Source organism: Melanaphis sacchari, unplaced genomic scaffold (genome assembly GCF_002803265.2).
Source record: "Melanaphis sacchari strain LSU unplaced genomic scaffold, SCAv2.0 Contig51_pilon_pilon, whole genome shotgun sequence".
In the NCBI taxonomy this organism is placed as follows: Eukaryota; Metazoa; Arthropoda; class Insecta; order Hemiptera; family Aphididae; genus Melanaphis; species Melanaphis sacchari.
Genome location: NW_020271353.1, coordinates 807,230 through 834,701, shown reverse-complemented (window position 1 = coordinate 834,701; position 27,472 = coordinate 807,230). Strand labels below are relative to the sequence as shown.

The 27,472-nt window shown below is 25.7% G+C and overlaps 3 protein-coding genes across 6 annotated transcripts; 2 read left to right on the top strand and 1 right to left on the bottom strand.

Moving 5' to 3' along the window:
* The first annotated feature begins 208 nt into the window (after nt 1-208).
* LOC112599453 lies at nt 209-838 on the top strand. The gene is made up of 2 exons (XM_025346369.1): nt 209-503; nt 801-838. Exons 1-2 carry the CDS (start codon nt 209-211, stop codon nt 836-838), a joined length of 333 nt encoding a protein of 110 aa, XP_025202154.1.
* Nucleotides 839-3,709: 2,871 nt separating this feature from the next.
* Nucleotides 3,710-25,473, bottom strand: LOC112599480 (THAP domain-containing protein 2-like). Of its 4 annotated transcripts, none has more exons than XM_025346400.1 (7): nt 25,157-25,473; nt 25,012-25,095; nt 10,456-10,579; nt 10,166-10,374; nt 6,879-6,972; nt 6,611-6,798; nt 3,710-4,021 (listed from the first exon to the last, which is right to left on the bottom strand). In XM_025346400.1, the coding sequence occupies exons 3-7, from the start codon at nt 10,548-10,550 to the stop codon at nt 3,849-3,851; spliced, it is 759 nt and encodes a 252-aa protein (XP_025202185.1). In that variant the 5' UTR covers nt 10,551-10,579; nt 25,012-25,095; nt 25,157-25,473; the 3' UTR covers nt 3,710-3,848. The 4 variants fall into 4 exon arrangements, with proteins under 4 accessions (XP_025202185.1, XP_025202184.1, XP_025202183.1 ...); XM_025346399.1 differs by having other exon boundaries at nt 10,456-10,654; nt 25,170-25,473; XM_025346398.1 differs by having other exon boundaries at nt 25,170-25,473.
* On the top strand, nt 17,430-20,343 carry LOC112599481 (transcription initiation factor TFIID subunit 9-like). The gene is made up of 5 exons (XM_025346402.1): nt 17,430-17,580; nt 17,641-17,777; nt 19,362-19,490; nt 19,552-19,660; nt 20,154-20,343. The coding sequence occupies exons 1-5, from the start codon at nt 17,454-17,456 to the stop codon at nt 20,300-20,302; spliced, it is 651 nt and encodes a 216-aa protein (XP_025202187.1). The 5' UTR covers nt 17,430-17,453; the 3' UTR covers nt 20,303-20,343.
* Nucleotides 25,474-27,472: the final 1,999 nt, after the last annotated feature.

Here is a 27,472-nt window from a genome sequence, read left to right as displayed (position 1 = left end):
AGTTCAGCTAAATAATCGCTTTTTGGGTTTACAGAAAGTAGTTGATAAATTCAACTTTTTACAACCACAAGTAATTTTAGTATCTAGCGAAGATAACATTATCAAGACTACTTATGACTTCATTTTATACTACAAGAAAGATATAAGTTCAGATCTTACGAGACAGATGTTATCTTTTAAAGAAGTGATAATTGATTCACTGTCAGCTATGAAAAGTATAAAAGATAAAGCAAATTATATTTTAGAAAATGATATGGCTTCTCTTTTCAAAGATATATTAACTGCTTGTATCATTTTTATATCATTACAAGTCACTGTTGCATCAGCAGAACTTTCGTTTTCCAAGCTAAAAATAATAAAAAACTATCTAAGAAATTCAATGGGACAAGAAAGGCTATCAAATATCAGTATTTTAAATATAGATCGATCAAGAACTAAAGAACTTAATGTAAATAAAATAATTGATGACTTTGCTAATAAAAAAGCAAGAAAAAAATTTTTTTGTAAATAATGATGTAAATAAAAATGTTATTTTATAAAATATATTTTAAATTTGAACTGCATAGGTATGTTATAATAGTTTTTTATTTATTTATGAATATTACTTAATTTACTCAGATGTTTATTGTTTATATATTTTATAATACAGAATAAAATAATAAAAAGGTATTATTATTATTATATTATGTTTGAATTTAATTTTTTAATTACTTGACTGGGTGCAATAGTGTAAGTGTCTAATTAGTAAGGACCATTTGAATAATGTAAATAAACTAATTGTAAAATGTAAATTTATAAAGCATTCAAATCACAAGGGAACAAAAATAAGTTCATTTAAAGACTGATTCTTAGGAGTCATGTAGTATATAGAAACAATTTACAATAGTATAAACGATGCTTTTATCTACCTATATAATATTATACATTGCAGTGGCATAGCTAGGAATTTTAGTTGGGGGGACTAAATTTCAAAATTGTTCATAATAATCATGAATTATATAAAGTCAAATACACAAGTATATAGGTAATAATAAGTAATTAATTTCAGTAAATGAAAATAATAAAATAAAGGATAGAATATAGAACTTAATACTATACAACTTCAATATACAGTTTTTTTTAAATTACCAAATTTTGTTTAAAAGTTAATTTTAAGAGTAGGTTGAGGGGGCAAGTGTACAGGTACAGGGGCCCCATAACATTTTTTGCACCAGGGCCCCACAAGACCTAGTTGCGGCACTGGATATAGAAGGAAAACCAGGTATTGCTAAGAGAGCGAGAAGAGAAGATTCGATTAGGTTATGAAGAAAACTAGCTGTTTGAGAATTGAGAGGAGCATTCATTAATGATTGTGTTAAATTGGTTGAAAGAGTATTTACCCATGTGAGGTCATTATTTTGATTTGGAGATTCATTTATCGAGTGGTTATTATGAGCGTATTCCAGAAACGAACTATTGGGAAGGGAAAAGTTCTTTTGGGTGGGAAGTTTAAAATGTTTGACAGCCCGGGGAGGGGAATAGTGCCTTGTAGTTCTCGGAGAGTGGAGATGCGTGTAGTTGGTTTCAGTGACGTTGGTAAGTGATGATGATTAGATTGTGGGGGAGGGGGGATTATATTTTTGGAAGAAACCATAGGCTGTTTATTAACAATATTAGAGTAACTAAAAGCTGAAGAGACCTGATTTTGTTTTTTGAAGTTGATGGCATCACGGAATGAGATGTTTTCGGTGGCCATGATTTTTTTGATGTCACGTTGGAAGTCCCATTCTTGACAGTTGCGATCGGTGGCGAGATGAGGGAGGTGACAGAAAAGGCAGCGAGGATCAGTGGCTTGTACGGTCGGGCACTGGTCGATGGAGTGCTTGTTTTCTCCACAATGGCTACATCTTGGACTGCTGCGACAAAATTTGTGGGTGTGTCCAAACCGAAGGCATTTGTTGCACTGAAGAGGCGAACGAACGCTAGGCGAGACATCGAAGAGGACGTTGAAAATTGATAGTGATTTTGGAATTTTGGTAGACAAGAATTTAATTTCCACAATGCGGGTAGGGGTAGGGTTACCGTCCCTGTGAACGACAATACGTTTGAATCCAATAATGGGTACAACACATTTTGCGCCTTCAAAAAAATCCTCCTCTGAGAAGGAGGTATCCAATTTGATAACTCCGTACGAAAATATTAGAGTTGAGGGTATGTAAGCCGATGAATTGTGTTCAGCTAGGAGAGGCGAATCGAGGCAAATATTAGCGTGAAAAGTCGAGTCGAATGTTACTTTTACTTTTTTGTGACCAATAGGTTTAATATTATTAATACCAAAAAAGTTAGTACTAAGCAATTTAGCCCACTTTAACGGGTGCCAGGTGGAAGTATTAGTATCGGTTAACTCAATGATAATAATTAGCGGTGTACCGTCGAAGGTAGGCTCAAAGTGTTTGAGGTGTTGATCAGTGATAAGTTTCGTTAGTGTGGTAACAGGCAATGTAGAATGAGACGAAGTAGTGTTTGTAATAACTTGATCGGGTGATGGTGAAGAGCTAATTGTGTCGTTATCGATAATACTATTATCGTCGAGAGTGTCGCATGTAGCCATGGAGTTATCATATGTAAAATTATCTTTGTTGTTTATATTGAGAACAGGATGATTAGTTATGATATGTTGAAGGTTTGGTGAGACTGGCTCGTTGAGCGAGTTTGATGATTTTTTGTTCTTTTTATATGTGACAGTCTTGAAATTTGAATCATCGTGATGAGTGGAAGCGAGCGCAGATTTAACTTTACCTTGTCCAGATTTTTGCCCGAGAAGGCGGCCGTTGCCGCTAGCCGGCAACGGCATATTGAAGTATTTTAATAGAATACGAAGAAAGAACGCGACTATAATGCGGTAACTGGCGATAAGACGACTGTTAACGACGAGAGGTAGGTCGCGACTGGAATAAATGTTTAAAACATTGATTTTGAAATATCGAAATGTCTTAATTATTTGATGGAATCCACAAGTGCTTTAACAATTTATACTTTTAAGTGTCATTGATTGCATTATTATTTAAATAGAAACCAATGTCTTAATTGTGCCTATCGGATAATATTTCCCTCTGATAAAAAAATCTGGTATTTACCTATCACGGTATTTACAGTTGTATAATTATTTGATGCAGTTATTAAATCTTTTTTTAATTTTTTGACACCAAAATTTATTAATATTAATTTAATTTCATTATTTGGATTTCAAAGAAAAAATTAAGCTAAGAATATTCAACAAGTAATTTATTATTATTATTATTATGAAGTTAATCCTATAGGTTAACACACACATTTTTTAACTTTTGTTTTATTTGAAATTTATTTGTATATTAATTATCAAAATATGGTTGTAATTAAAAAATATATGTATACTGTTATCGTAGTATAGTGTTACTATGTATGTAATTGTAAATAGGAATATAAGAGTACACTACTGTTAAAGCAGTAATTTTCAATTTTTTTTTTAAGGGTATATAATATTTTACTATTCATAAATGTGTTATACCAATTTTTCACTTAAGAGATATTCAAAATTATTTAACAATCTTTTTAAATTGTAATAAACTTTCCAAGAATAAAAAAAAAAAAAACTAAATAAATAAAGGCATTTATTTAATATATTATAAAATAAACAGTAAAATCATATAGGATTTGTTTTCTAATACAAAACATTGGCGTAAAAAAAATTTCCTGGTAAAATTAAAAAAAAAAATGTATTTATAATAATATACATTTCTTAATTTACTTTCCTTTTATCCTTTATAGTTGATTTATACGCCTTAGTTAGTGTTCATATTTATTTTTGTAAAATTCTATTTCTTTTCCGTTTATTTTGAACTTCTTATTTTCTCTTCAAATATTTTTATATGATATTTCAAAAATGCTTGGTGTAACATCCACAAATGCATAGTTTCTTCTGTTGTTTTAGCATTTTTAAAATCTAAGGGTCTAGGCCGTTGAATACGCGTAAGAACAACAACCGCTTTTTTTAAACAAACTTCTAAAACAGAAAAATAATTTATCTTACTTTTCTTATACAAACAAAACATTAAGACTACATAAGTATCAGATTAATAATTTATATTTGAAATTTAACTATTATTTTTTACAGTAAAATGTTGCTAATGTATATACTTAGAAATTTAACATATACAAGTTGAAATAATTTTTAAATTTCAAAATTGAAATTTATTTTCTACAAACGTATCAGCAGCTATAAATTATATAGTACAGCTGTATACTGTCAAACACAGTAATCAACATTTTTATAAAAATTTACTTTTATATAATCCCCCCCCCCCCCAAAAAAAAAGGTGAATTTTGCTTTAGTATCATTTTTGAAATAAATAAATAATTTTAGGAGTTATCATGCAATAACTATATAGTTTTATTGTAATAAATAATAAAACAATAATAATCACAGTATCTACATAAAGTATAGTTAAGTTCAAGTTAAAAATATAATTAGTACTAGTAACTCAATTTTTTATATGTCAAAAATAATCAATACAAAACTAATGATGGACAAGAATCACACCTTATACATTACCAAGTATAGGAAAATACTCAAAATTAATATTATTTACTATAATTGGATTATGTATTTTTCTAATATTAGGCTCATTATTTCTTTTTTTAAATAAAATAATTTTTATAGATCAACTTTTGTAAGATATTTGATACGAGTTATTACTTTAAGATAATTTAGAGCATGTTATAGTAACTCGAGGAACAACATAATTTATATTCACATAACATTCTATTACTAGCACAACATCTTTACATATCATAAACATATTGAATAATAAGTGTTAATGTATTCAGTTAACAATGAAGATGATTTTGATGTCGGTGATTTAGACTCTGATTTTATGTCTGTTACTGTTAATTAAGGTACCAACTAAATAACTTATAAACACATAAAATTCAGTTGCTAATACAACATTAATCATTTTCTAAACAATCAACTCATTGAACCTTTTAAAAGAAAAATCAATTTAATGATACAGATTAAAAAGCAGTATTTGAAGAAAAAGTTATACTACAGAATGACAATGTCAGTAAAAAAAAAACAAAATCACCACATTATTTTGAAAATAAGTAAAGAGACTTTTTATCAATTGATTATCAAAAGTTTTTATGAAATATGTATTAGTCTCTAACATCTTACATATAGTAAATACAATTTCTTACAAAATGTGTTACTATAACATCTGTAAAGAGTCGTATAACAAAGAAGAGTTGATACTTTTAAAAAGTTACAATCCAGAATTCACAAGCTTTCAGATGCTAGAAAAAATAAAATTTAAGTATGTACGAAAACTGTATTAAATTTTTTTGTCTACAGTAATGATTTAGTTACTCTAGTTTTTTTTTAAAAAAAATAGTGCTTTCAATGACTAGACATAGTCGTTGATTAAATAATAAATAAACTATATTAATATATTTATTGTATTTACTATATTATTAACTATTACTATACAACAGTTCTCTATGGTTTTATAAAGTTTATACCACATGAACTTTTCTCACTGATGAATATTTAAATATAAATTAATTCTAGTATAAATTAGTGACAAAATGGGAATATTTAATGATAAATTTTAGATTTATTGTATTTTGAAATTAAATAATAGAACTATAGAATTTTATAATTTTTTATATAAATTTCAAAACACAATATAAATAACTTCAGACAAACAAAAGTTAAAAATAACTTTTTAGTGATTTAATATTAATTTTTTCCATTTTGTTGATCACTATACAGAACTTTAAGTAATACAAATGAAATTGACGGCCTAATATAATAAAAATAATTTTCAAGTAAAACTATGAAAAATACACATACTGTGTTATGACTAGAGTGCAGATTTCTATGCAAGTGCATATTTTTTTTTTTACTTTTTTGAATTTTTGACAGTTATTTTTAAGAATTGTAACAATTTGAATCCAATAGTGAAATTTTTTGTATACTAAAGCAAAATTTGAAAAAAAAAATGTAAAAAATAATATTTTGTCAAGTAGAAATATTAAAAATAATTTTTTTGGCATTAAATAATAACCACAACGCATATTTATATGCAATCGCATATTATTTTCTTTTTCACATTTTTGGATTTTTGTTAGTTATCTTCACAAATCATTATTGGTTGAATCTAATTGTGAAATTTTATTTGCATATTTCTGCATATTTTTAAAAAATTTGAAATGCATTGTATATTAAAACAACATTTTTTGTACACTTGGTATTAAAATTATTATAAGTTATTTAACTTGTGAATTTTATATAAATAAAAAAATTTTCTTGCGTATTTGTTGCATGTTTTTATGATTTTTACTGCATATTTTGATACTTTTTAGTGCATACAAATCTGTGCTCTAGTTATGACGTACAACTAAATAGACTTCTTAGAAATTAATCTATTGGGTCTTTTCTCAAAATAAAATACATACTAGTTATTTTATAAGCTACTCTCAATAATGAAAATTGTATCATTTTTATGGTATAAAATGTGTCTATACAAATAATACCTAACCTTAACCTGGTCAACCCAATCACAATAATTTATGGGAAAAAAATATATAATACCTTTGCAATCTGAATCTTCATCAAAAATTGTCGGTATAGCATCAGGATAAAGCGTACGTTTCTTTAGACCAGGTTTAAAACATGTTGGCTCAAAGTGGTAAGAGCATATCTTATGGCTTGGTAAGACTTCTTTTGTTAATTTACATTGGTTCAGCCAAACCTGCCGTTCTTTTAGACATATCGGAAATCTAATACAAAATAAAATATTACTTATTGGACTGACATATTCTTGTCCTCACATGCTTGAACAATTAAAAGCAACACTTACGCGTGCAAAGAATAATTGGATCTTAAATGTTTTCGTGTTGATTTACACACAATACAAGTATTGGACCTTTTCGTTGGTTTTTTAGTAATAACTACTGTAACAAAAAGAAATCATAGAATGTATATTATTAGAACTCAATTATAAGTCATAGCTCACAAAAAAAAATATTATATTGAACAAGTTATTTATTTTAGCAACTATTTATAAGGATATATTGAAATAAGTTTATATAAGTATATAAATATTAGTTTATTTAACTAATTGTTGTTTTATGATAATTTTAATATTTGATTAATAATGTTAAACTATCTGTTTGAACCATACAACTTTAATAATAATAATTGCTAATAAATAATAATTAGTAATGTTAGGTATATCATATTATATTTATTACTAAAGGGAATACATGAAATCTATAGTCAAAACTATCGAAGGGCTTTTATAGATCAGAAATGTATTTTAAATTGATTTTTATTATTAAACTCTTTATTATAAATTTCCAAGAGTTCTAAAATTGTTATAGTTAAAATTCAAACATTCAATGCCTACTTAATTAGTAATAAATTATAATTTATATTTTTATTTTGCTAGATTTACTATGTTTATGTTACAAACTGTAATCATATTACAATTTTATAAGAATATAGAATACATGCAGGCATGGATTAACGTAAAGGCAGAATAGGCATTTGCTTAGAGTGCCAAAAAATATCAAATGGAGAAGACAACACACATCACATAGTGTGGCATCCCAATTTTAATTTTAATTTTTTTTCTTGAAATTGAAATTAAAATTGTGTTTGTATTTTTTATGTGTATTTGAATTTTTTTAAATGCTAACAAATTAATAGGTTAATTACAGAATACCTTTAAATCTTACGCTGTGTCTAGATACCTGTGTGTTTGTGTATATACAATATGCATTACAGACGACCAGGTACACATTATATACACAAACGTCCGAGTATCTAAACACAGTGTTAATCTTAAATTATGATTATCACAAAACTATTTAATAAATTACATATTAAAAGAACTTAGAAGAAGTAAACATTACTCGATAATAATTGATTCTTCACCTGATGTATCACATAAGGATCAATTAGTTTTTACTATCATATATGTATGTTCAAATGGTAAACCTGTTAACAATTTCTAATGTTTATGTCTTATATTAAACATAAGTTTCAAGAGTTTAAAGATGTAATCATCCAAACACTTTCTGATTTGAAAATTTCCATAAAAGATTATTGTGGTTAAACTTATAACAATATTACTTATATGTCGGGCTTATAAATCAGCTTACAAGCTATAATTTAAGAATTAAATACTAATGCTGAACATATTCCCTGAGCTGGAAATTAATTTAACTTAATTGGAACTAATGTTGTTGATAAATGTACTTATGCTTTATATTCTTTTGATTTCCTTCAAAAGTTTTACAATTTTTTATCATGCACTTCTAATTGTTGGTTGATATTAGAAGAACATACTGAAAAAGGTAAAGTTGTTAAGTCTTTGTGTGACAATATGGAGTACTCGAATAGACACATGTAAAGCTTTATATAATTCATTTAAAAATATTAAAGATGCCCTTATATATATTATTCAAAATAAAAATGAAAAACCGACTTATATAATAGAAACTAAATAAATTTTTAATGCATTGACCTAGCTAGACACGTGGATAATGATTTTCACATGGAACTCAACACGTACAAGGTTTGAGCTTACTTATTATTGCTTTATTTTAATTTGTTTAGTTCAACAGAATCTAGCTTAATATTAATATATTATTTTTATTTTAAGATTTAATGAAGTAAATAAAAAATTCAATCTGTAAATATTGATCTTGGTATAGTTGTACAACTAAATTCATCATTAGGAGAAATATTGAAATATAATAAGAGTTCAATTTGAATATTTACAAAAAAAAATTCTGTTGAACTAGGCGGTAGTTCGTCATATTTGAATGACAAAAAAAAAAAAATGTAAAAGAAATAAGAAAATTATTATCTATTTGTTTTGTTCTATTGTATCTATAATTTCAAGTTATGCACTAATGTTAATAATTATTTTAATTTTAAAAAGTAAATGATATTTTTAATTAAAATTTTTAATATTTTTATCATCCATTTTTTAATGCGGTTGTCAGATATTTTGATATTTATTGAATAACTATTTATATTATTTGTAATGGGTATAACATTAAAAAAAAAAAATAAATGTGAATGTACTAAGTACCTACTTAATATATTAAATTAAAAGTACACTGTTCAAAATGTCATTACTAAATAATTTTATATTTAAAATTTATCTTTTTTTTTATGCAAAACAGAACTACGAAACTGAAATTAATTTTGTAATAACTAATGGGTTAAAGACGCAGTTAAATAGAAAATGTGAAGCATATTAATCTGCTCTTGAAACGTATGATTGTATTTCAAAATTATACAAAGATTATAGTATTCATTATATAAAACTAATTTGTCAAAATTTGGCTCAAAAATTTCCAAATGATATAGAAAATTCCAAGATACTCAAAGCAGAATGATTACACTTTAGAGAATTAATTTTAACACAAAAAAAATTTATTAGAAAATTGTGATACATTCTCAGCATGTCTTATGTTAAAATTAATCAAAGATGAAACTCTAAAAGAAATGTTTCCAAATTTAGAAATAGTAATAAGAATATATTTGTGTACTGCTGTAGCAAATTGCACTGGGGAGTGTTCATTTTCCATACTAAAAAAAGTTAAAAATTACACGAGATCATCAATGACAAATTATAGTCTTAATACTTAAGCTTAATTAAATATTGAAGTAGATCTTTTAAAACCTTTAAACATGGATTCATTAATTAACGATTTTGCTACATCTAAGGCACAAAAAAAAAAATTAATTTAAAATTTTTATATTATCACAATGCATATCATTTTGCATAAATTCTGTTGTACATTATTTTAACTTCTAAATATTTTGATACTATAGGTATATTGGGTAAATTTATGGCATGTGTTCAAACAAATTTATTTAATTAGATAAGTAGCATTACAGGGCGCCTGGAAAATCATGCCTACAGTAATATTTTATCTTAATCCGGCTTGTGTTTAGGTAGACTAAATACTACCGAGTTCTAATAAATTACACCTACTTGTAATTATGTAATAGTAACACAAAAAAAAAAAAATAAATAAAAATAAAAAAGTTATATGAAAATTCATTATAGAAGCAAAAACTTCATTAGTAATAATTATTTGAAGAAAAATAAAATAAATAAAATACTTTCGGGTTTTCTTGTTGGTATTTTTGTTGTTAAATGTTTAAATATTGTCGGTACAGCATCACGATGAAGTATCCGTCTCTTTATATCGGGTTTAAAACATGTTGGCGCAAAGTGGTTGGCACAAAGTTTACTATTTGGTAAAACTATTTCTTCTGGTAATCTACATTCGTGTATCCAGTCCTGCCGTTTTTTTGGACACGATGGAAATCTAATACAAAATGAAATACTACTGATTTAACTAACGTGTTATTATACCCACACACCATAAAAAGTTAATAGCGATACTTACGAGTGTAAAGATGTTTGAAGTTTCTGTTTTGGTAGATTACACGCAATACAAAAGTTTTGGGGATAACAAAACTTTGTTGATGATTTTCTAGCCATGACTGTTGTTACAAGAAAGATTCGTTGATCTGTTGTAAATATGCGATCACTTAAGAGATTAATTCAGTTTGTCACGGACAATGACTATTAACATCGATATTGACCTATAACTTAACCTCAATCAAAGAAATCTTATCAAGGAGCTTATGTTTATAACATGTGTAAAATTTGATACGTAACGATACAGGTCGATAGTTTGGTACGTTTCACTGATATATTAGTATATTACACGTATAATTTATTGATAGTTCATTATGCAACCGGTTCGTATCGACACACTCCAATGTTCTCAATAAAAATCTTGAATACGTTTGAACGCAACCAGGGGCGCTAATTACCGGTCAAAGACTCATAATATTATATACTTGTATTCTTCATATTTAACGATTCATGGTATGCGATGCACAATATATGGGCGTAGACACGGTGGGGGGGAGGGTTTAGGGGGATGGATTCCCCCATGGACTTTTTAGTATGTATATATATACTTTATGTAAAATACCGAAAATAGAAAAAATAGAAATTCTTAATATTATGTCACATAAATCTAGAAAAATAGACATTATATTGTAGATTGATACCATTTTGTAGAAAAATAAAATAATTTTTTTTATACAAATATTTTTTAGTTTTTTGGTGTTCATATGTCTCCCCCCCCCCCCCCCCCCCCCGCAATGAAAATTTCTGTCTACGCCACTGACACAATATATAGTGTATACATATATATTTAATTTAAATAAACGAAAAATGTATTTCTTATAACATTTACCCATCTTAATTTAGATAATTGTCAATGATACATATATATTTTCAGAAAGTGACTTGAATTTTCAAAATAGTAGTCATGTTAACTTGTGTTTGAAATAATTTGAAACTACTAAAATACTAATTATACATTATTTAGTCTATGACACCCGAATAATTATGAAATTAAATTCTTGTTTTTTTTATTTAACCTATAAGTTATTTATTGTCCATCATTAAAAGTATATGTGAGTACGTATAATAATAAATATTATATTTCACTATTAACCTTTTACTTATAAATTATAATATTTCATATTAAGTCATATCGATTTTTAAATTAAAGTAGGTAATTACAATATATGAGTAGGCCATATGACATAAATAATAGTAAATAAATGGGGCTACTTGCTCACTTACTGTCATACTGCGACTGCGTAATTATACACATGGCTGATGATTGGTGTTGGGCGAATAGAAAAGCAGATCACTTTCCTATGTACATGAAGTTTACCCCTAACATTGAGCATTTTTTTTTTTAGACAAATTGTAATTAACTATTAATTAACTGTAAATAATTGAAGGCCGACATTCCATAGTGTACTTTTGCCAAAAAATGAAATGAGTTATAAGTATATTTAAATATATAGAAAAATGGCGAAGAATCATTTAAAACTACCAGATTATGTATAAAGACTAAGTATACTATTTTCCATTGGTAAATCGATTTAAAATATTGCAATCGCGTCAACACGCACTACTGCTATTGTTGAAAATTTTTTAAAACGTTCTATCTAACAATTTGTTCAAAGTATACAGTTTCCTATGAAATTTTAAAATTCAAACAAGACTCGATTGAAAGTAATTTCAGAAAGAATGTTTTTTTTTTTAAGTTTTGAATGTTGTAATTATAAATACGGAAAAAAATTTTCTCTGAAAAGTTTAAAATAAGCTGTTGCACTTAACAATGTTTTCAAATTAAATTTTGAGAATAGTTAATTTCAAATTTAAAATGACAGTTACAAATTTGTGTTTTGTTAGTATTTACGATAAAATCGACTTCCATTTAGGAGACATGTAAAGTGGCGGTAACATTACCGATCAGTTCAGCCACTTGTGAGCGTAGCTTTGCTGCAATAAACCACGAGAACATGGTCAAGAACATTAATTATTCAAAATTATTTCAATACTTTATCGATATTAAGTGTTGAAAAACTCCCATAAAAAAATATTGACAACACATAAATTATTAATACGTTTTATAAGAAAAAAACAACAGTTTACAGAACATTAATATTACGATAAATACAATAAAATTAAATTAAAATATTGTTTTTAACTACCGATATAAATATAATATTAATATTTTAATTGCTTGTGTATGTATACAAAAATGTATTATATGAACTAGACATTTTTTCTTCGTATCTACAGTAGGTGTGTGGGAGTTTCGTCACCAGTCACCACCATTGTTCATTTCGACGCTGAAAATGTTAGCCCCCGTGATATCATAATGGATTCCCACCTATGCAATCCCCAGATGTAGTGAGTTTTGTTCCCGAATCTTTGGATTCCACTCAGTGTGGTCCTAACAACAATAATGATTATTATTGTTCGTAGCACGTAGCGCATTCTAACGATGAGAATACGCGGCGACTGCATTCATGCTTGTTCTTGATAAACAAATCAAGGCGGTGCCTTATCACCCGGTCGTTTTTTCATCGCAGGCTGATGTAAATGTCGTTTGGCGGCGTCTTGCGCGTGTGCGAACGGTCGGCAGCGGCCACGACTGGTTCAGGCGGTACTACGTACGCGGCGGCGGCGGCGGCGGTGGCTGACGGCTGCAACCGTTGTGAGCGGCACCATTGCTGAGCCATAGGTATATTGTGTATATAAAAGAATTTCTTGTATTACAATTAACTACTGATTTATATTTTATATATAACAAAAGCGAATAAAATAATATTATTGGGTTTTTGTGTTGCCTATATTGTATAGTCTAATTCTAAATTATGAAAATTAGTTCATTTTTATAATTAGAAACTTTATATTATCTGTACTAATGTCCTTCTGGCTTCATTATGTACATTTCGCATAAAATTAACCAAGAAAGAATACTTTTTTTTTAAAGCATTAATTGATAATAAAACTCTGATTGCTCCAAATTATGAAAAGGTATACTTTTTAATATGCTATCTTTTAACTCTAAAAACAACGTTCTTTTCTTAATTGCACACCACTGTAAAAAATACAACCATTTCAGCCCTATTAGCATAATGATTGATTTGTAGTTAGTAATATTTAAGATTATAAATTTTTACTTTTTTTATTATGATATTAATCATTTGAAATCAATTCTGCAATTTATATTGTTCTACAGTTGATAATTGTATTATTATTTAAGTTATCTTGTCTTTTTGTGACACTTTTAATATATATAATATTATATATTATATACTCATTATAAAATACACACAGAATTACTTCATCACAATATAGTAATTATTACAAAAAAAAAAAAAAAAACTGATAAAAATAATTATAATAATAATAAGTTTTAACTAAAATTAAAATTAGAGTAAAAATAATAAGTAATATTTAATCCCAAAGAAATGACAATGAAACAATCAAAAATTACAAATTAATACATTTTGCATATTATTTTTGTATTAATTATTTTTAAATAAAAAGTATCTTTGACTCTAGTATTTATAATAGAATTTTTGAAATGTAGACATTAAAGTCGAAATGAGCAATCAATATTACCAGGGCCGGATTTAGGGGAAGACTGAGTGGGCTGAAGCCCAAGGGCCCCCACAATTGTATGATATTTAAATTAGGATACAGGAAAAATATTTTATTTATGTTTACACATATATAATCAAATAATATTGAACTTTACTTGGACATTTAAGAATTTTTATTTTACTAACTAATAATAGACGTATTCTCGCTCGTTTACGGATAATGAGCGTTGGCGTCCGTGATCAGTGTGTACCGTCGCATTAGTAATTAGTAAATGTGTTTCAAGATATATGCACACGTGGGTCTGGATTTTAATGTCAAACTGTAGTAGTTCTTCACATTTATCTTATTTTAATGATTACAAACAGCAGTAGTGAAAGATCATTTTCTAATTTAAAGTACATAAAAAATAGACTTTGTACTTTTATGGATGGTGACAGGCTCAATTAACTAGCGATAATGAGCTCTAAATCTGATATTTTAAGAAAACTTGATTTTCAAAATATTATTGATAATTATGTACAAATAAAATTAAAAAAAATTCCAGGTATTTAATTTTAATTACTTGACATTATTTATTATTTATTATTATTCTTTATTTAATTACTTTTAATATTATGATATTACTTATACTAATTGCTCGATTTGATTGTTTTAATAATTATTTATTATTACATAAGTAGTAAATTGTTACTACTACTAAATATGATAATACATGTTATTTAATAAATAAAATAATATATTTTCTTGTTTATGTATAAGGGGCCCCCACAATGCATTCCGCCAGGGACCACCACATACCTAAATCCGTCTATAAATATTGCTATTGATGAATTATAATAAAAACATATTTTGATTGATTCTTCATTGTTTTAAGGTTAAAACATCAAAAGAACCCAGCATTTTATAGTTATCCTGGTTGACCTAACTCTCTACATGCCATTTAAACAACAAACAACATAAACAATTTTTTTTATGGATTCCACTTCGTGGTTATTAGTAATTGAGTAATGGAATTGTACAAAATAAGTCGATTGATAATCCTGATTAATCAAATGTACTGATACTAATTGTTGATTAGTAATCAATTTTACTTCATTTACTATACCATACCATTTAGAGATTTTAACCAATTTAAATGGACTATAACAAGTACACAAAATATATAAAGAGTAAATTTGTGAATTAATTAGTTAATATATATTCAAACATACATTTTATATATTATTCAATGATATAATAAAATTCTATTATAATGAGTAAAAAATAATTCTATGATTATTGATTATATTAAAAAATAAGAATCACATTTCTTCTGTATATTATACATCCATTATTTGATGTTTGTTGAGATTACTACAGATTTAATAACGGTAATTTGTGTTAATAGAATTATTATTAAAAAAAAACGTTTATATTGGATTAAATTGTTCAATACAAACTAAATAAGTAGGTATTCTCATTTTAACTGTGTTAAACTAATATTTTTATTTACAGCTATAACTTAAATTTTTTAATAACTTTTACAAATATATAATAATTAAAAATCAAAACTTAATATATTATTAATCATTTAGATAAAATTGTAACACTTTTTTGTATTGTAATATTGTTTATATGAATATATAGACAAAATATGTAAGAACAAATATGTTATTACATAACTTGAATACTTAGTAAGCTAGTAAGCAAGTTAATTTGTAAGTATAAATAGATTTATAATTTTAATTATTATATTATAATACATTTTTTTCTTACCTACCTACCCAATATATTTTTATATAGCAGACATAAATACTTTTTAATATTGCCATACTTATCTTATTTCTAAACTTGCTGTTCTAAAAATCTTTAACATAATATGTTTAAAATTCTGCATTTATTATTTCGGAAAACACGTTTGATTTTTATGTTATTTAATGAACAATTTAATGTGATTTCTTGTACATATTATTTAAGTTATCATTAAGTTATCAATTACCTAAAAACAAAATTATGTTTATATATTTACTGTGAGCCATTTTGGAGGGAGGAATTTTCTATTGAATTTTCAAGTCTTTACTACAAAAATTGAATAATTTATGCATTTTTTTAAGTTGTTAACTATAAAATAATTTAAAAAAGAAAGATCAACGAGTTTGGAACAATTAAATTCACTTGTTTTTTTTTATTTATGGAGAATGCTTTGATTTCGATAAAAATGTCGATTATGACGTTACTACAGAATTTGCTTGTCTCAAAGATTGTAAAATAAAATTATATCATAGATAAATTAAAATATTTTTGTTTTTTCCCTTTTATTGTATTAATGAAAACAATATATAATCATAAATTATTAATCTTGATGAATGATGACTAAATAGCTTGTGATAAATTTTGTTATAAGAAGTTTTGTATAAAACCGTAAAAATATTTAAAACAAATATTAAAAATTCGACGTGGGGGCCTGGCCATACATTTTCAAACTAAGCAAGTTACTCTGATACCTTTTTTGTTTAAAAAGCTCGCCAAATATTTTTACTATTTTGATGATCACTGATTCGAAACAGCCACGGGGTAGTTTTCGTGTGGCCGACCCTAAAGAACGAGCACTGAAACAACTTATTCGGCACAAAAATATTTGGCAGACTGAAAGATTATAAATATAAATCTAGTTAAGTACCTAACTAAAAATAATCATCCTATATATATAATAAAATAATAATAAAATATAAATTCTGTAATGATTTTTTCATTACATTTTAGTTTTATAATCAAGCAAAAATAATTTTACTAACGAAATAAAAATAAAAAATTCAAAAGCCTATAACCAGTTCAAAAATAAATAAATTTAAAGTATCTAAAGTTATTTGTTTTTGAGTTAAACTAAAATTTTATAATTTTGTCAAATACTGGAATTACTCCTATTTTCATAATAATTTTTTTCCCGTAATTTTAATAAGTACTGAGAATTTTTTACTTTTCACTTCAAGGAACTAACTAGATCTAATTTTAAATTTAAATAATAAACAAAATAACAATAGTTATAGTTATAAAATTGTAAATTCGTGCCACTCCGATCGACACTAAACAGTAATATTACTAAAAACTGATAGTTCGAACATAAATAATGGCGGGAGTATAAAATGCCTAATCATACGTAGGTATCAAATTTGAAATCAATAAACCTTTTAAAATGCGAACCCCTGATTATCATTTTACATTATCATGCTTTGTTGTGTGTCATTGTGCAATGTCATCTTTCGTTTAATTTCTGATTTTTGTAATTCTAAGCATTTTTAATTCGGTATCAATGTGTTCTATTTGTTTTTATTTTATTGTTTAGTAATGTGAGAATAAATTATAATATTTAGTTATTTCTTAGGAATCGGAAGATCAGCGATACTTTATCGGGTTTGGGTTTACGACAAAATCATGTCGCCCCCGAAAGGAAAACTGTTGCTTAAAGATTCTCAAGTCGTTGTGGCAATGATGAAAAATTTAGGAATACGTGACTGCGACGAACATATCGTAAACCACCTGTTGGAATTTAATAACTACAGTAATTGTTTTGAAACAATACATTTTTTTTCCATGACTAATTTATAATTTGGTTGATTAGAATCCATATCACTAATTTTGGAAGAAGCCAAATCATGTGCAACATTTGCTAATAAGAGCACAATTGAGGTTGATGATATCCAAGTGGCAATCAAAATGGCAAAGGACATCGGTTTACATAAATCTCCTCCAACTAATGTAATACAGAATATATTTTTATTCTTAAAAAAATATTAAATTAATTTTTGTAACAATGTGACATTATACGTTTGCTCGGTTAGTTCAATAATAGAAGTTGCCTTATACTAAAGTATCTCAATATTTATTGTAATGAATACTTAATAGCATGAATCTGATCATCTAAATTAAACAATTAGAAGTCTACTGTATAATTAAACTTTAAAAATACATCTTTTTGTTCAGTGTAATTGCATTGATTGCTTAATATATTAATATTAATTGTTTCTTTAATTTACAATCTTCACCGTTATAAACGTTCATCTTGTATTACATTTGGTGCAATAGATATTTAGTTTCATTTTATGTTTATATGTTTATCCAAAATCAAACCCAAGTAGCATTATTCAAATACACTATTAGTTAATACACTCTCAATTCCAATGATTATTTATTGACGTTATTTTAATATTTCATATTAAAACAGCAGTTTCATTTCTATTGTTTATTTACTTCAAATACAGATTGAATCTTACATCTAATTAATCACCTAATGTGAAACTAATTATAAATATTTATAGCTAGTAACAACCAACTTTAAAAAAAAAATAAAAATAAAATAATTTTATTATTCACTATACTCTGTTATCATTAAAATCATACTGAAAATAATGTTTAATTCGTGTTAAAGTATATGGGTAGATATTAATTAATCAACCATATATTTTCATAGGTAGGTTTCTCAAAAAATGAAGATAGCAGAATTTTTTTAGTTTAAAAATGAGTTATTATACTTTATCTTGAAAATTCTACCATGATGAACAATTTAGTGATTCTGGCGATTGAAGCTCATCTGAACTTCTCTATTGACAAACGTGCAAAATGGTGTGTTTACATTACAATATTTAAATAATTAAATAATATTGCTTCAGTCATTATAGTTTACTTATATTTTTTATTCTTAATTAACAGATCTTGTTACTTGGTCGTGTAAATTCATAAATTAAGTTTATTTTTTCAAATAAAGCAATCATATTTTAAGAAAGAGATAGATAATAATAAAAACATTATTTCTGAAATATTAAAGTTAAGTTATAAATAAACATAAAATGATATTATTTATATTAATTTCACAATAATAAACTGTATTCATTAACCATAATTTTTATAGTTATAATATACATAGGTATAAAACTTGTTAATAATAATATTCTTATAATTTTTATTAAATATAAAAAAATGTACAAAATAAAATACAAGACTCATTTTATATCTTGGGAAATATATAAGTGAAAAAAATAATGAACTAGAGTACTATTTAATTTATAGTTAGGATACTATGAAGGAATCGAAAGAATCTTACTGGTTAACATAAAGCTGAGTTGACCAACTTAAATAATTTATTTTAAAGTTTTATGGGAAATAAACATTAACGTTTTAAATATTAATAAAAATATAAATGATAAGTTACTGACACAATTACACGTAGTAATATAGAGATTAAATTAAGTGGATATATGTACTAAAATATTCAGAAGGCTGGATTAACATGTCTATAAATATGTATAGATAGAATTGTATTTTTAAATATTACATGATTTTTAGAAACTAAATAATGTGGCAAATGTATCAAACAAAACACTATTACCTGCAATGAATCCTAAAGGTAGACTGAGAAAACATAAAGATGGATCACATTTTTCAGCAAAAATTCACAAACTCAAAACTCATACGGTAATACCAAGTATAAAAATTCTTTTAGATTATTAGCTCATGTTTTTCATAATATTTATAGGATACCGGATTAAATGCATGGAAAAACATGATTGAAAGAACAGCTGCTGAAATATTGAATATGGATAAACTAACTAGAACTGATGCCAATATTAATATTCCTATACTAAGTAATTCAATTAATTAAATTTAATATTGATACCTTAAAATTATGTGTACACCATTTTTAGTGTGGTTGTCATGTACAAACAACAAATATTTTTTATTTATCTACCTAGCATATTTTTGATATGGAGGACATACTTCAATAATTGTAAATTATATTTAATATTGTCACATTTAACTTATTTAAAATTGCTACTTTAATAATGTAATACATAATATTATGTTTGAAATTCCACATTTATTATTTTCAGAAATTACATCTGAGAATAATAAATTTGCTAATAAGTTCTTAGAAAATCATTATAAATCAAATTAAGATTTTTTATAAATTATTTAATAACCGATTGAAATAGTTGTATTTCCACCTCATAACCAATTTAATGTGATTTTTGCTTCATGTGTTTTATTAATTACTATTCATACTATTAGGATCTCCTCATCTAAAATGTCTTAAATGTTTTTATTTGGCATTGTAATATTAATTACTATTATTTTTAGCTGGTCAATGTCCGGATGAATTACCTGTATTAACAGATTTAGACGTTGAAGAGGTTATTTCAGATCAACAGAATAACCAAGAAGTAACTACACATAAAGTCAATGATTTTAATGTGGATGCTCTATTAAATGACCCTTACTCATTGTGATTTATGATTTATAATTATTAGAATGTATTTAGTAAAATTGAAAATATTTCTCTTATACAGGGTTTAAATTATAAGAAAAATTATTTTACCATTTTTAAATATTTATTGTGATTCATAAAAAAAAATAAGTTTTTATTGTCTTAAGTTATTTTGTAAACAATTATGTAATAAGTGTAATTGATCTTATACCACTAAATATATTCTTTTTAATGTTTTTTGATTCTTAATTTTTATGTATATTTTTGTAAGCCTAAATAATTACGTATATGAAAGTAAATAAGTAAGTTTTATAATGAATTTTTGATAATTTACAGATGGAAAGTACTGTAAAATTTGATTAGGTATTTATGGTAAAAACCATAGGCTTATACATGAGTCTTATCATGAATTGAAAGTACAAGTTAGCACCATATTTAAATTGAAATAGTAATAATTTGTGCCCTGTTAATAATTAAAAAGTAAAATCATTAAATATTAATCTCAAGTTTTACGCCTATATATATCTATTATATAGACAATACAATAAATTGTATGATGAAAACGTATCATAAAACAATATGAATCTTAGTAAAAAATAAAATACAGTTTAGATCTCACCATGTGTACAAGTATTAATTATCTTTTTCTTACAATTTAGGCACTTTATAACCTTTAGGAAGATTTGAAGAACGTGAAATCTATATAATAATATGTCTATGGCTGAGCTACAAGCACTAAACTTAAATCTATTATTAGCTGTTATTTCAAGGTTTTGTCTTTATAAGCTGTTTGACAATCAATTAAAGAAGAAAAATTTAAGAGATAGATACTATTGAAAAATAAAAAAATACAATATATATTATTAGATTATCATTTAATCATGAGTATTAAATATTATTAAAACTAAAAAACTTTAAATGTGACCAAACCTGTAGGAGGACAAATAAATAAAATCAAATAAATATGCTCTCTTCTCTATAAAATGTATGTTTATTAAAAGTAAACTTGATTCTGAAATAAGAATAATTCAGCATTTGCCAAAAAACAACTTATTTAACTTTAAACAGGAAGTTATAATATTGTGTCTCTACAAACAAGAAAAATATATCGTAATGTTTATAATGTATTATTGTTACAATCTTAGTAATAAACTGTACTTGTAGATATTTTTTACAAAGCAATGTCAAGTAATTCAATGCCCCGGGGCAAAATTTTTTCACATTCTTTCCCTACGACTTTACTACTAACTGTTTTCTTATTATATAGATCTTTGACTCATTAGGAAACAAATCCATTTCATAAATACTTACAACTAAATTTAATATAGTTTTAAAATTATTTTTTAATTCATAAATAATTCAAGTGATTTGTATAATTTTACCACGGATGATAAATCTTTATTAACACATTGTAAATGTTTGCTGACCATGTTAAATCTTTCAAAAATAGGTGATCACAAGACTAACAGAGCTAATGCTTTATACTTTGTAGTAGGTTCTGATTTACATCTTCTGATATATTTTGTAATACAACAAAAATTATTCCATTTTAACCATTTTTTTTTTTTTTTTTTATTAATTTGCAAATAAAATATCTTAATAACCATCTTGTAGAACATATATTTTCAAGTATTGTTGTATTAGGAATAGAATTAAATTCATTTTTTAAGATCTTCTAACGTAAAGTAGAACCAGAAAAAAAGTAAACAAACTTTGAGTGATTATAAAAAATCGATTACCTACACTAACCTCTTCGGCTACAGATGTACCAACTAAATTTAGTGAGTGCATCGAGCATGGTACAAATTAAGAAGTACACTTTAACAAGTAGAACTTTTTTTATGTAGAATTATAATCCATAATAAATTCCAGACATGTTTTGAGCATTGTCATAACCTTGTACTCTAGTTTTTGATGTCAATCCCAAGGTCAGAAAAATTATGAAGTATAACCAATTCCATATCTTTTGCTTGATGACCAAGAGAAGGTAAAAATCCTAAAAAACTTTCAAAAGATGAACCATCATCAGTATACATCTTATTGGGACTGTTAAGTTGATCAACTTTTGATATATTAGGAGTAGAGTCTACGATAATTGAGAAATATTTAGAAGTTTTGGTTTCATGAACAATATTTTCTAAAGCAGTTTTATTTATAAATAAAATAAAATTGTTACAAATGATATTAGACAAATATGATACATTTCCTTTACCTTTATTTGCATACTTGTAAATATGTGTAGAAATAAGTGGAAAAAATTTAGCGATTAATTCAAGACATCCTAGATCAAAGATGGGTAACACAAAATTACTAGAAGGCCAATTTAAAAAAAAAATAAAGCAAAAAAAAAGGGTCATTCAAAATATATGCATTTTAATTAGTATTTATTTTGTTTATAATTTAAATTTTTTACTTTAAAATTGTATTATGTCATTTTAAAACGTAGCACAGGCTAGATTAAAAAAGCTCTTGGGCTGCCAGTTGCCCACCCTTAAATGATAGGAAAATAATAATTTCAATTAAATGACAAATTACTTGTTGCCAATATGATTCTTCTTTTTGGATTTTAGTTTTAAGCTGCTTGTCTATAGTTTCTAGATTTTCAGATTGCAAGGGAAAACTATAATTTCACTGATCTAACTAAATTCGATTTTTCCATGATTTATAACTTAGTCTAAACATTTTTCCCAGTTTATAAATTCTTTACTTTGATGACTAAATAAAGTTTCATTTTGATAAAATAGAAGACAGTAAAAATACTAAAATAAATTTCTGAACAAGAGTATAAAATCCAATCTCAAGATTTTTGTTCACTATTATGTAATCTCAAGGAAGTACTTGCCTAGGAAAATATCTAAATATTTGCCAATTTTACATAAAGTTGATTTAAACTTTAGGCTCTCCAAATGAGTTGATACTTTATTATGTACTTAATAATTTATTATATTACTATTTAAAATCCATTTCACTGGATCAGTTTAATGGCAAAAATAGTTTTTGCACAGTGTTCTATACCGATTATACCCGAATATTTCTGATCTTATAAAACTGAGCATTAGCTAGTGTATCAGTGGCGTAACTACATGGTTCATAGGTGTGCATTGCACCGAGGCCCAGGGCTTAGACGGTCCAAAAAGGGGTCCTAGAATTTTAATATTTTGCTTAAAATATATTAAAATTTTAAATTTTGTTAATAATTTTAAACTATTTTATAATAAATAATATACTTCGATAAAACCATAAACTTTTATATTACGAAGAGTATAAAAATAAATCAAATCGTCCATAAAACAGGTAGAATATTATAGAATATTATCATTAGAACATAAAATTTAGAAATGATTACGAAAAAGCCAAAACTGATGCTGTCAATATAGCTAATAAATGGAATGTAAAAGCTGAATTTTTTAATAAAAGAAGAAAAATATCAAAAAAACATTTTGACGAATTAGCTGAAGATTTTAGATTAAAAATAACGAACATTATTTTAAAATTAATATATATAACAAAGTTTTTGATATGGATTGCAATCAACTTCATAATCGGTTCGAAGGAATGAATGAAATATGTAATTTGTTTAACTTTTTGAGCTCTAATATATTATTACATCTCCCAGTTAATGAAATAATGGATTATTCAAATAAACTCCAAAAGAAATTTAATACAGATTTAACTACAGAGTTCCCACTACAATTAATTATGTTAGTTTGAATGAATATTGTAAAAGAAGAACTAGCAAAATTAAATTCAATAAAAGAATTTATTGAGTTTTTAATGAATCAGCCATTTATATATTCAAGTGTTCCAGGTGTAGTTACAAGTTTACTGTTATTTTTAACGATACCCGTAGCATCAGCAAATTCAGAGAGGTCATTTTCGAAAATGAAAATAATAAAAAATTATTTGAGATCCACACAACAATAAAAACATCTCAGTGAATTAGCAATTTTAGCCATTGAAGCTAAAGAAGCTGAACAAATGAATATAAAGGAATTTATAAGACAATTTGCTGATTTGAAGGCAAGAAAAAAAACATTTACGTTATAAATATATTTAAAATTTTGACAACGTAATTTATAAATTATTTCATGTTAATACATATTATTATGTCATTTATTTTATCTTTAAGTATTATTTAATTAATCATGATATATTTTATGAATTATATGTATTATAATACATAATATAATTATACATTTTATATATACGTGTAATTGTTTAATTTTATTCACATAACGATATTTAGGGGCTATAAAATAATATTGAACATGGGCTAGAATTTTATAGTTACGCCACTGTAGTGTATTAGTATAATATTATATCATTATAGTCAGTAAAGTTCTTTTTATACCTAACGATGATTTTTCAAATCAAAAATGGTTGTATTATTTAACACTTTTTCTGTAATAAGGCAATATTTATATTTTATTTTACTTATATTATTTATTGTTTAACATATTTATTTTAATGAAAATTTCATTGTTTCAATAAATTATTTATATACTCAATAATCATTTGTTATTATTTAAAAAAATTAACCATTTTGTTTATAATATTGTTAAACATATTTAATGATGATATATAAAAATAATAAAAGTTGGTTATTTGATTAATGATTAACATGCATTTTATAATAATAAGAATATATCTATAATCTATATATTATAAATAGGTATATAATATCTGCATTAATTATAAATTAATTAAATACATAAATTATTAAATACTTACATCGTGTATGTTAATCTCATCTAGGTTATTAGATTCTAATGCTTGTACATTCAAATTTACCAACTATTAATATCTGGACATTATCTGAAAAAAAAAAACAAGTAAATTAAATAATGAATAACTTTTTTTTTAAATGAATTAATACCGTGACCACTGACCAGAAATAAGCATTTGACCATATATATAATTTCTCATTCATAATAATTTGGTCTCAACAAAACATAAACACAAGATTACAATTTTTCTTTTTACAACTTACAACGTAAATGGATTAAAATGAAAATGAAAAAGGCGCACAACGTTTAACGAATGTCTAATAGAAAATAAGAATAACTGAGTAGTACAGCACTACGGCGTAGTGCACATTACACAGTCGCTACTCGTCAGCCGCCAGTCGGTCATAGACGACGATTAGATAGACATAAACATTTGACTCGTAAATTTTCAACTTGTTTTTCATCATTTATGTTTCAAAATAAACGATCACGGCTGACAAATGACAATAACAACAATAATAATAATAATATTACCGGGAAATAAAACGTAGGTAATATTATAAATAATTATTATATGAATATCACTATTATCAGTTTATAAATAGTTAGTTTTATTCCGTAATTATATCTAATATTATTGAGAAGGGGTTTTTCTTTATCGCCCGCCGTCGTCGTTCACCGGTGTCCTTTGCTTACATATTATTTATAACAGCGGTTCTCAAACTTTTTTGTTCGCGGAGCCCATATATTCCTAAAAAAAATTACGGAGCCCCAAAGATCAGAAATGTCTATATGAGGCAACAAAAATTCATAAATAAATTATGTAATTGCAATTAAAAATTGTAAATGATTTGCTTTATATTTTTATTTTCTATAAAATACGAATATATACGATCCATTTGTATTTTTATTCACAAAAAAAATTGTTAACAATAAAAACAATTGATGGTAAAATAAGAAACACGTAATACGAATAAACACCGAAATAACAATATTTGCGTTAGCGGCCGATGAATAACGAGTAATGACTGAAGAATCAAGAAATTATTAGAACTTCGTAGAATGTAGATTGTACTCTTGTAGATAAGTAAACTAAATCATTATCTTACAACATGTCAAATGAATGAAAAACCCATACTTTTATCTAATCTCATTTTGACAATGACACAAAATATGACATAATATGTGGATTTATAAATATTTTAAAGTTTTAAACGTTTAAAATAATTCATATTGGTACGGTCTAAATAATATTGATTATAAAAATAAAAATTTAACTAAGAAATATAATAATAATTTAATAATTTAAATTTAATTAATACAAAAATTCTCAGGGAGCCACGGAGCCCTTAGACTACTCTCGCAGAGCCCTAGGGCTCCGCGGAGCACAGTTTGAGAACCGCTGATTTATAAAATTATAACTATAACATATTATTTAGTTTTCGAGGCCATAAGTAGGTACCTAGCATATTAAGTCCGATTACTCTTAAAAGACTACGGCACACGGGGACAATAGTACAATACAACTTCCATCTTAACACGGCTCTGTTCACAAATGAGGTTATTAAAAGTAAAATTAATAAGCTTGATTCGTTTTTATTAATATTTTTTAAACAGCAATTTACCAGAAGCATTGATTATATGGTATGATTGACAAAATAGATACTTGGTGAAAAACGTCATTTAAAATTAAAAATATGTTTTTGTGCATTATTTATTCGAAATAGGTGAATACTTTTAGTTCAGTAATCCGTAAATCAGTAGGTAGGTAATCAAGTTTAATTTTTGTGACTAATAATCTTATTTGTTTCTAATAATTTATTTATAAAACATTACCCATCAGTGAACTGTACAATTTAATAATAATGTTAAAAAATACATATTACCTGTTGGTATTTTTTTATAATGATTTTATACTAATAGACCACTTTAGACGTTCGCGTTTTCACGCAAGATTGGAATGCAGCGTTCTATTCGTATACGAAAGAGTACGTGTATAAATATAAAATTTACATTTAGAAAAGCTTGCAGGATTTGAATATGTTTCTGTCTGATTTTGGTATTATAACATATAATATAATATCGTCCTTATAAACTGATAACCGTTTACGTAACGTCACACTATTTGTGTCCATCACAAAGTCAAAACTATCGTGTAGGACGTAGGTATTTGAAGACAATCAATTCGACTAATTATAATAATTGATACATTTTTATCTTTACACTCACTTTAACAAGGTATGCTTTTTCATACGAATTCTAATTTCTGTGTGTACATTGAACAACCGTCTACGAATAAAAGATAAAACAGACAGTTTTCGCTTTTCGATAAATTAAATTTTAACACATTTTGTATACAAATTATAATGACTTATTCAATGATGAGATACACTAAATAGTTGACTCTTACTGTACAAGAGAATAGTTACTTACTTTGCCTGTTTTTAGTTTTTGTAAATGATTAG

Excerpts from the sequence above, each read along its gene's own strand:
- LOC112599480 (XM_025346400.1), bottom strand. The coding sequence starts at position 10,550 with ATGGCTAGAAAATCATCAACAAAGTTTTGTTATCCCCAAAACTTTTGT. Across the intron at positions 10,375-10,455 it reads CTTCAAACATCTTTACACTC|ATTTCCATCGTGTCCAAAAA; the intron begins GTAAGTATCGCT and ends ATTTTGTATTAG. Across the intron at positions 6,799-6,878 it reads TCCAATTATTCTTTGCACGC|ATTTCCGATATGTCTAAAAG; the intron begins GTAAGTGTTGCT and ends ATTTTGTATTAG.
- LOC112599481 (XM_025346402.1), top strand. The coding sequence starts at position 17,454 with ATGTCGCCCCCGAAAGGAAAACTGTTGCTTAAAGATTCTCAAGTCGTT. Across the intron at positions 19,491-19,551 it reads ACAAACTCAAAACTCATACG|GATACCGGATTAAATGCATG; the intron begins GTAATACCAAGT and ends TAATATTTATAG. Across the intron at positions 19,661-20,153 it reads TATTAATATTCCTATACTAA|CTGGTCAATGTCCGGATGAA; the intron begins GTAATTCAATTA and ends TATTATTTTTAG.
- LOC112599453 (XM_025346369.1), top strand. The coding sequence starts at position 209 with ATGAAAAGTATAAAAGATAAAGCAAATTATATTTTAGAAAATGATATG. Across the intron at positions 504-800 it reads AGCAAGAAAAAAATTTTTTT|CATTCAAATCACAAGGGAAC; the intron begins GTAAATAATGAT and ends AAATTTATAAAG.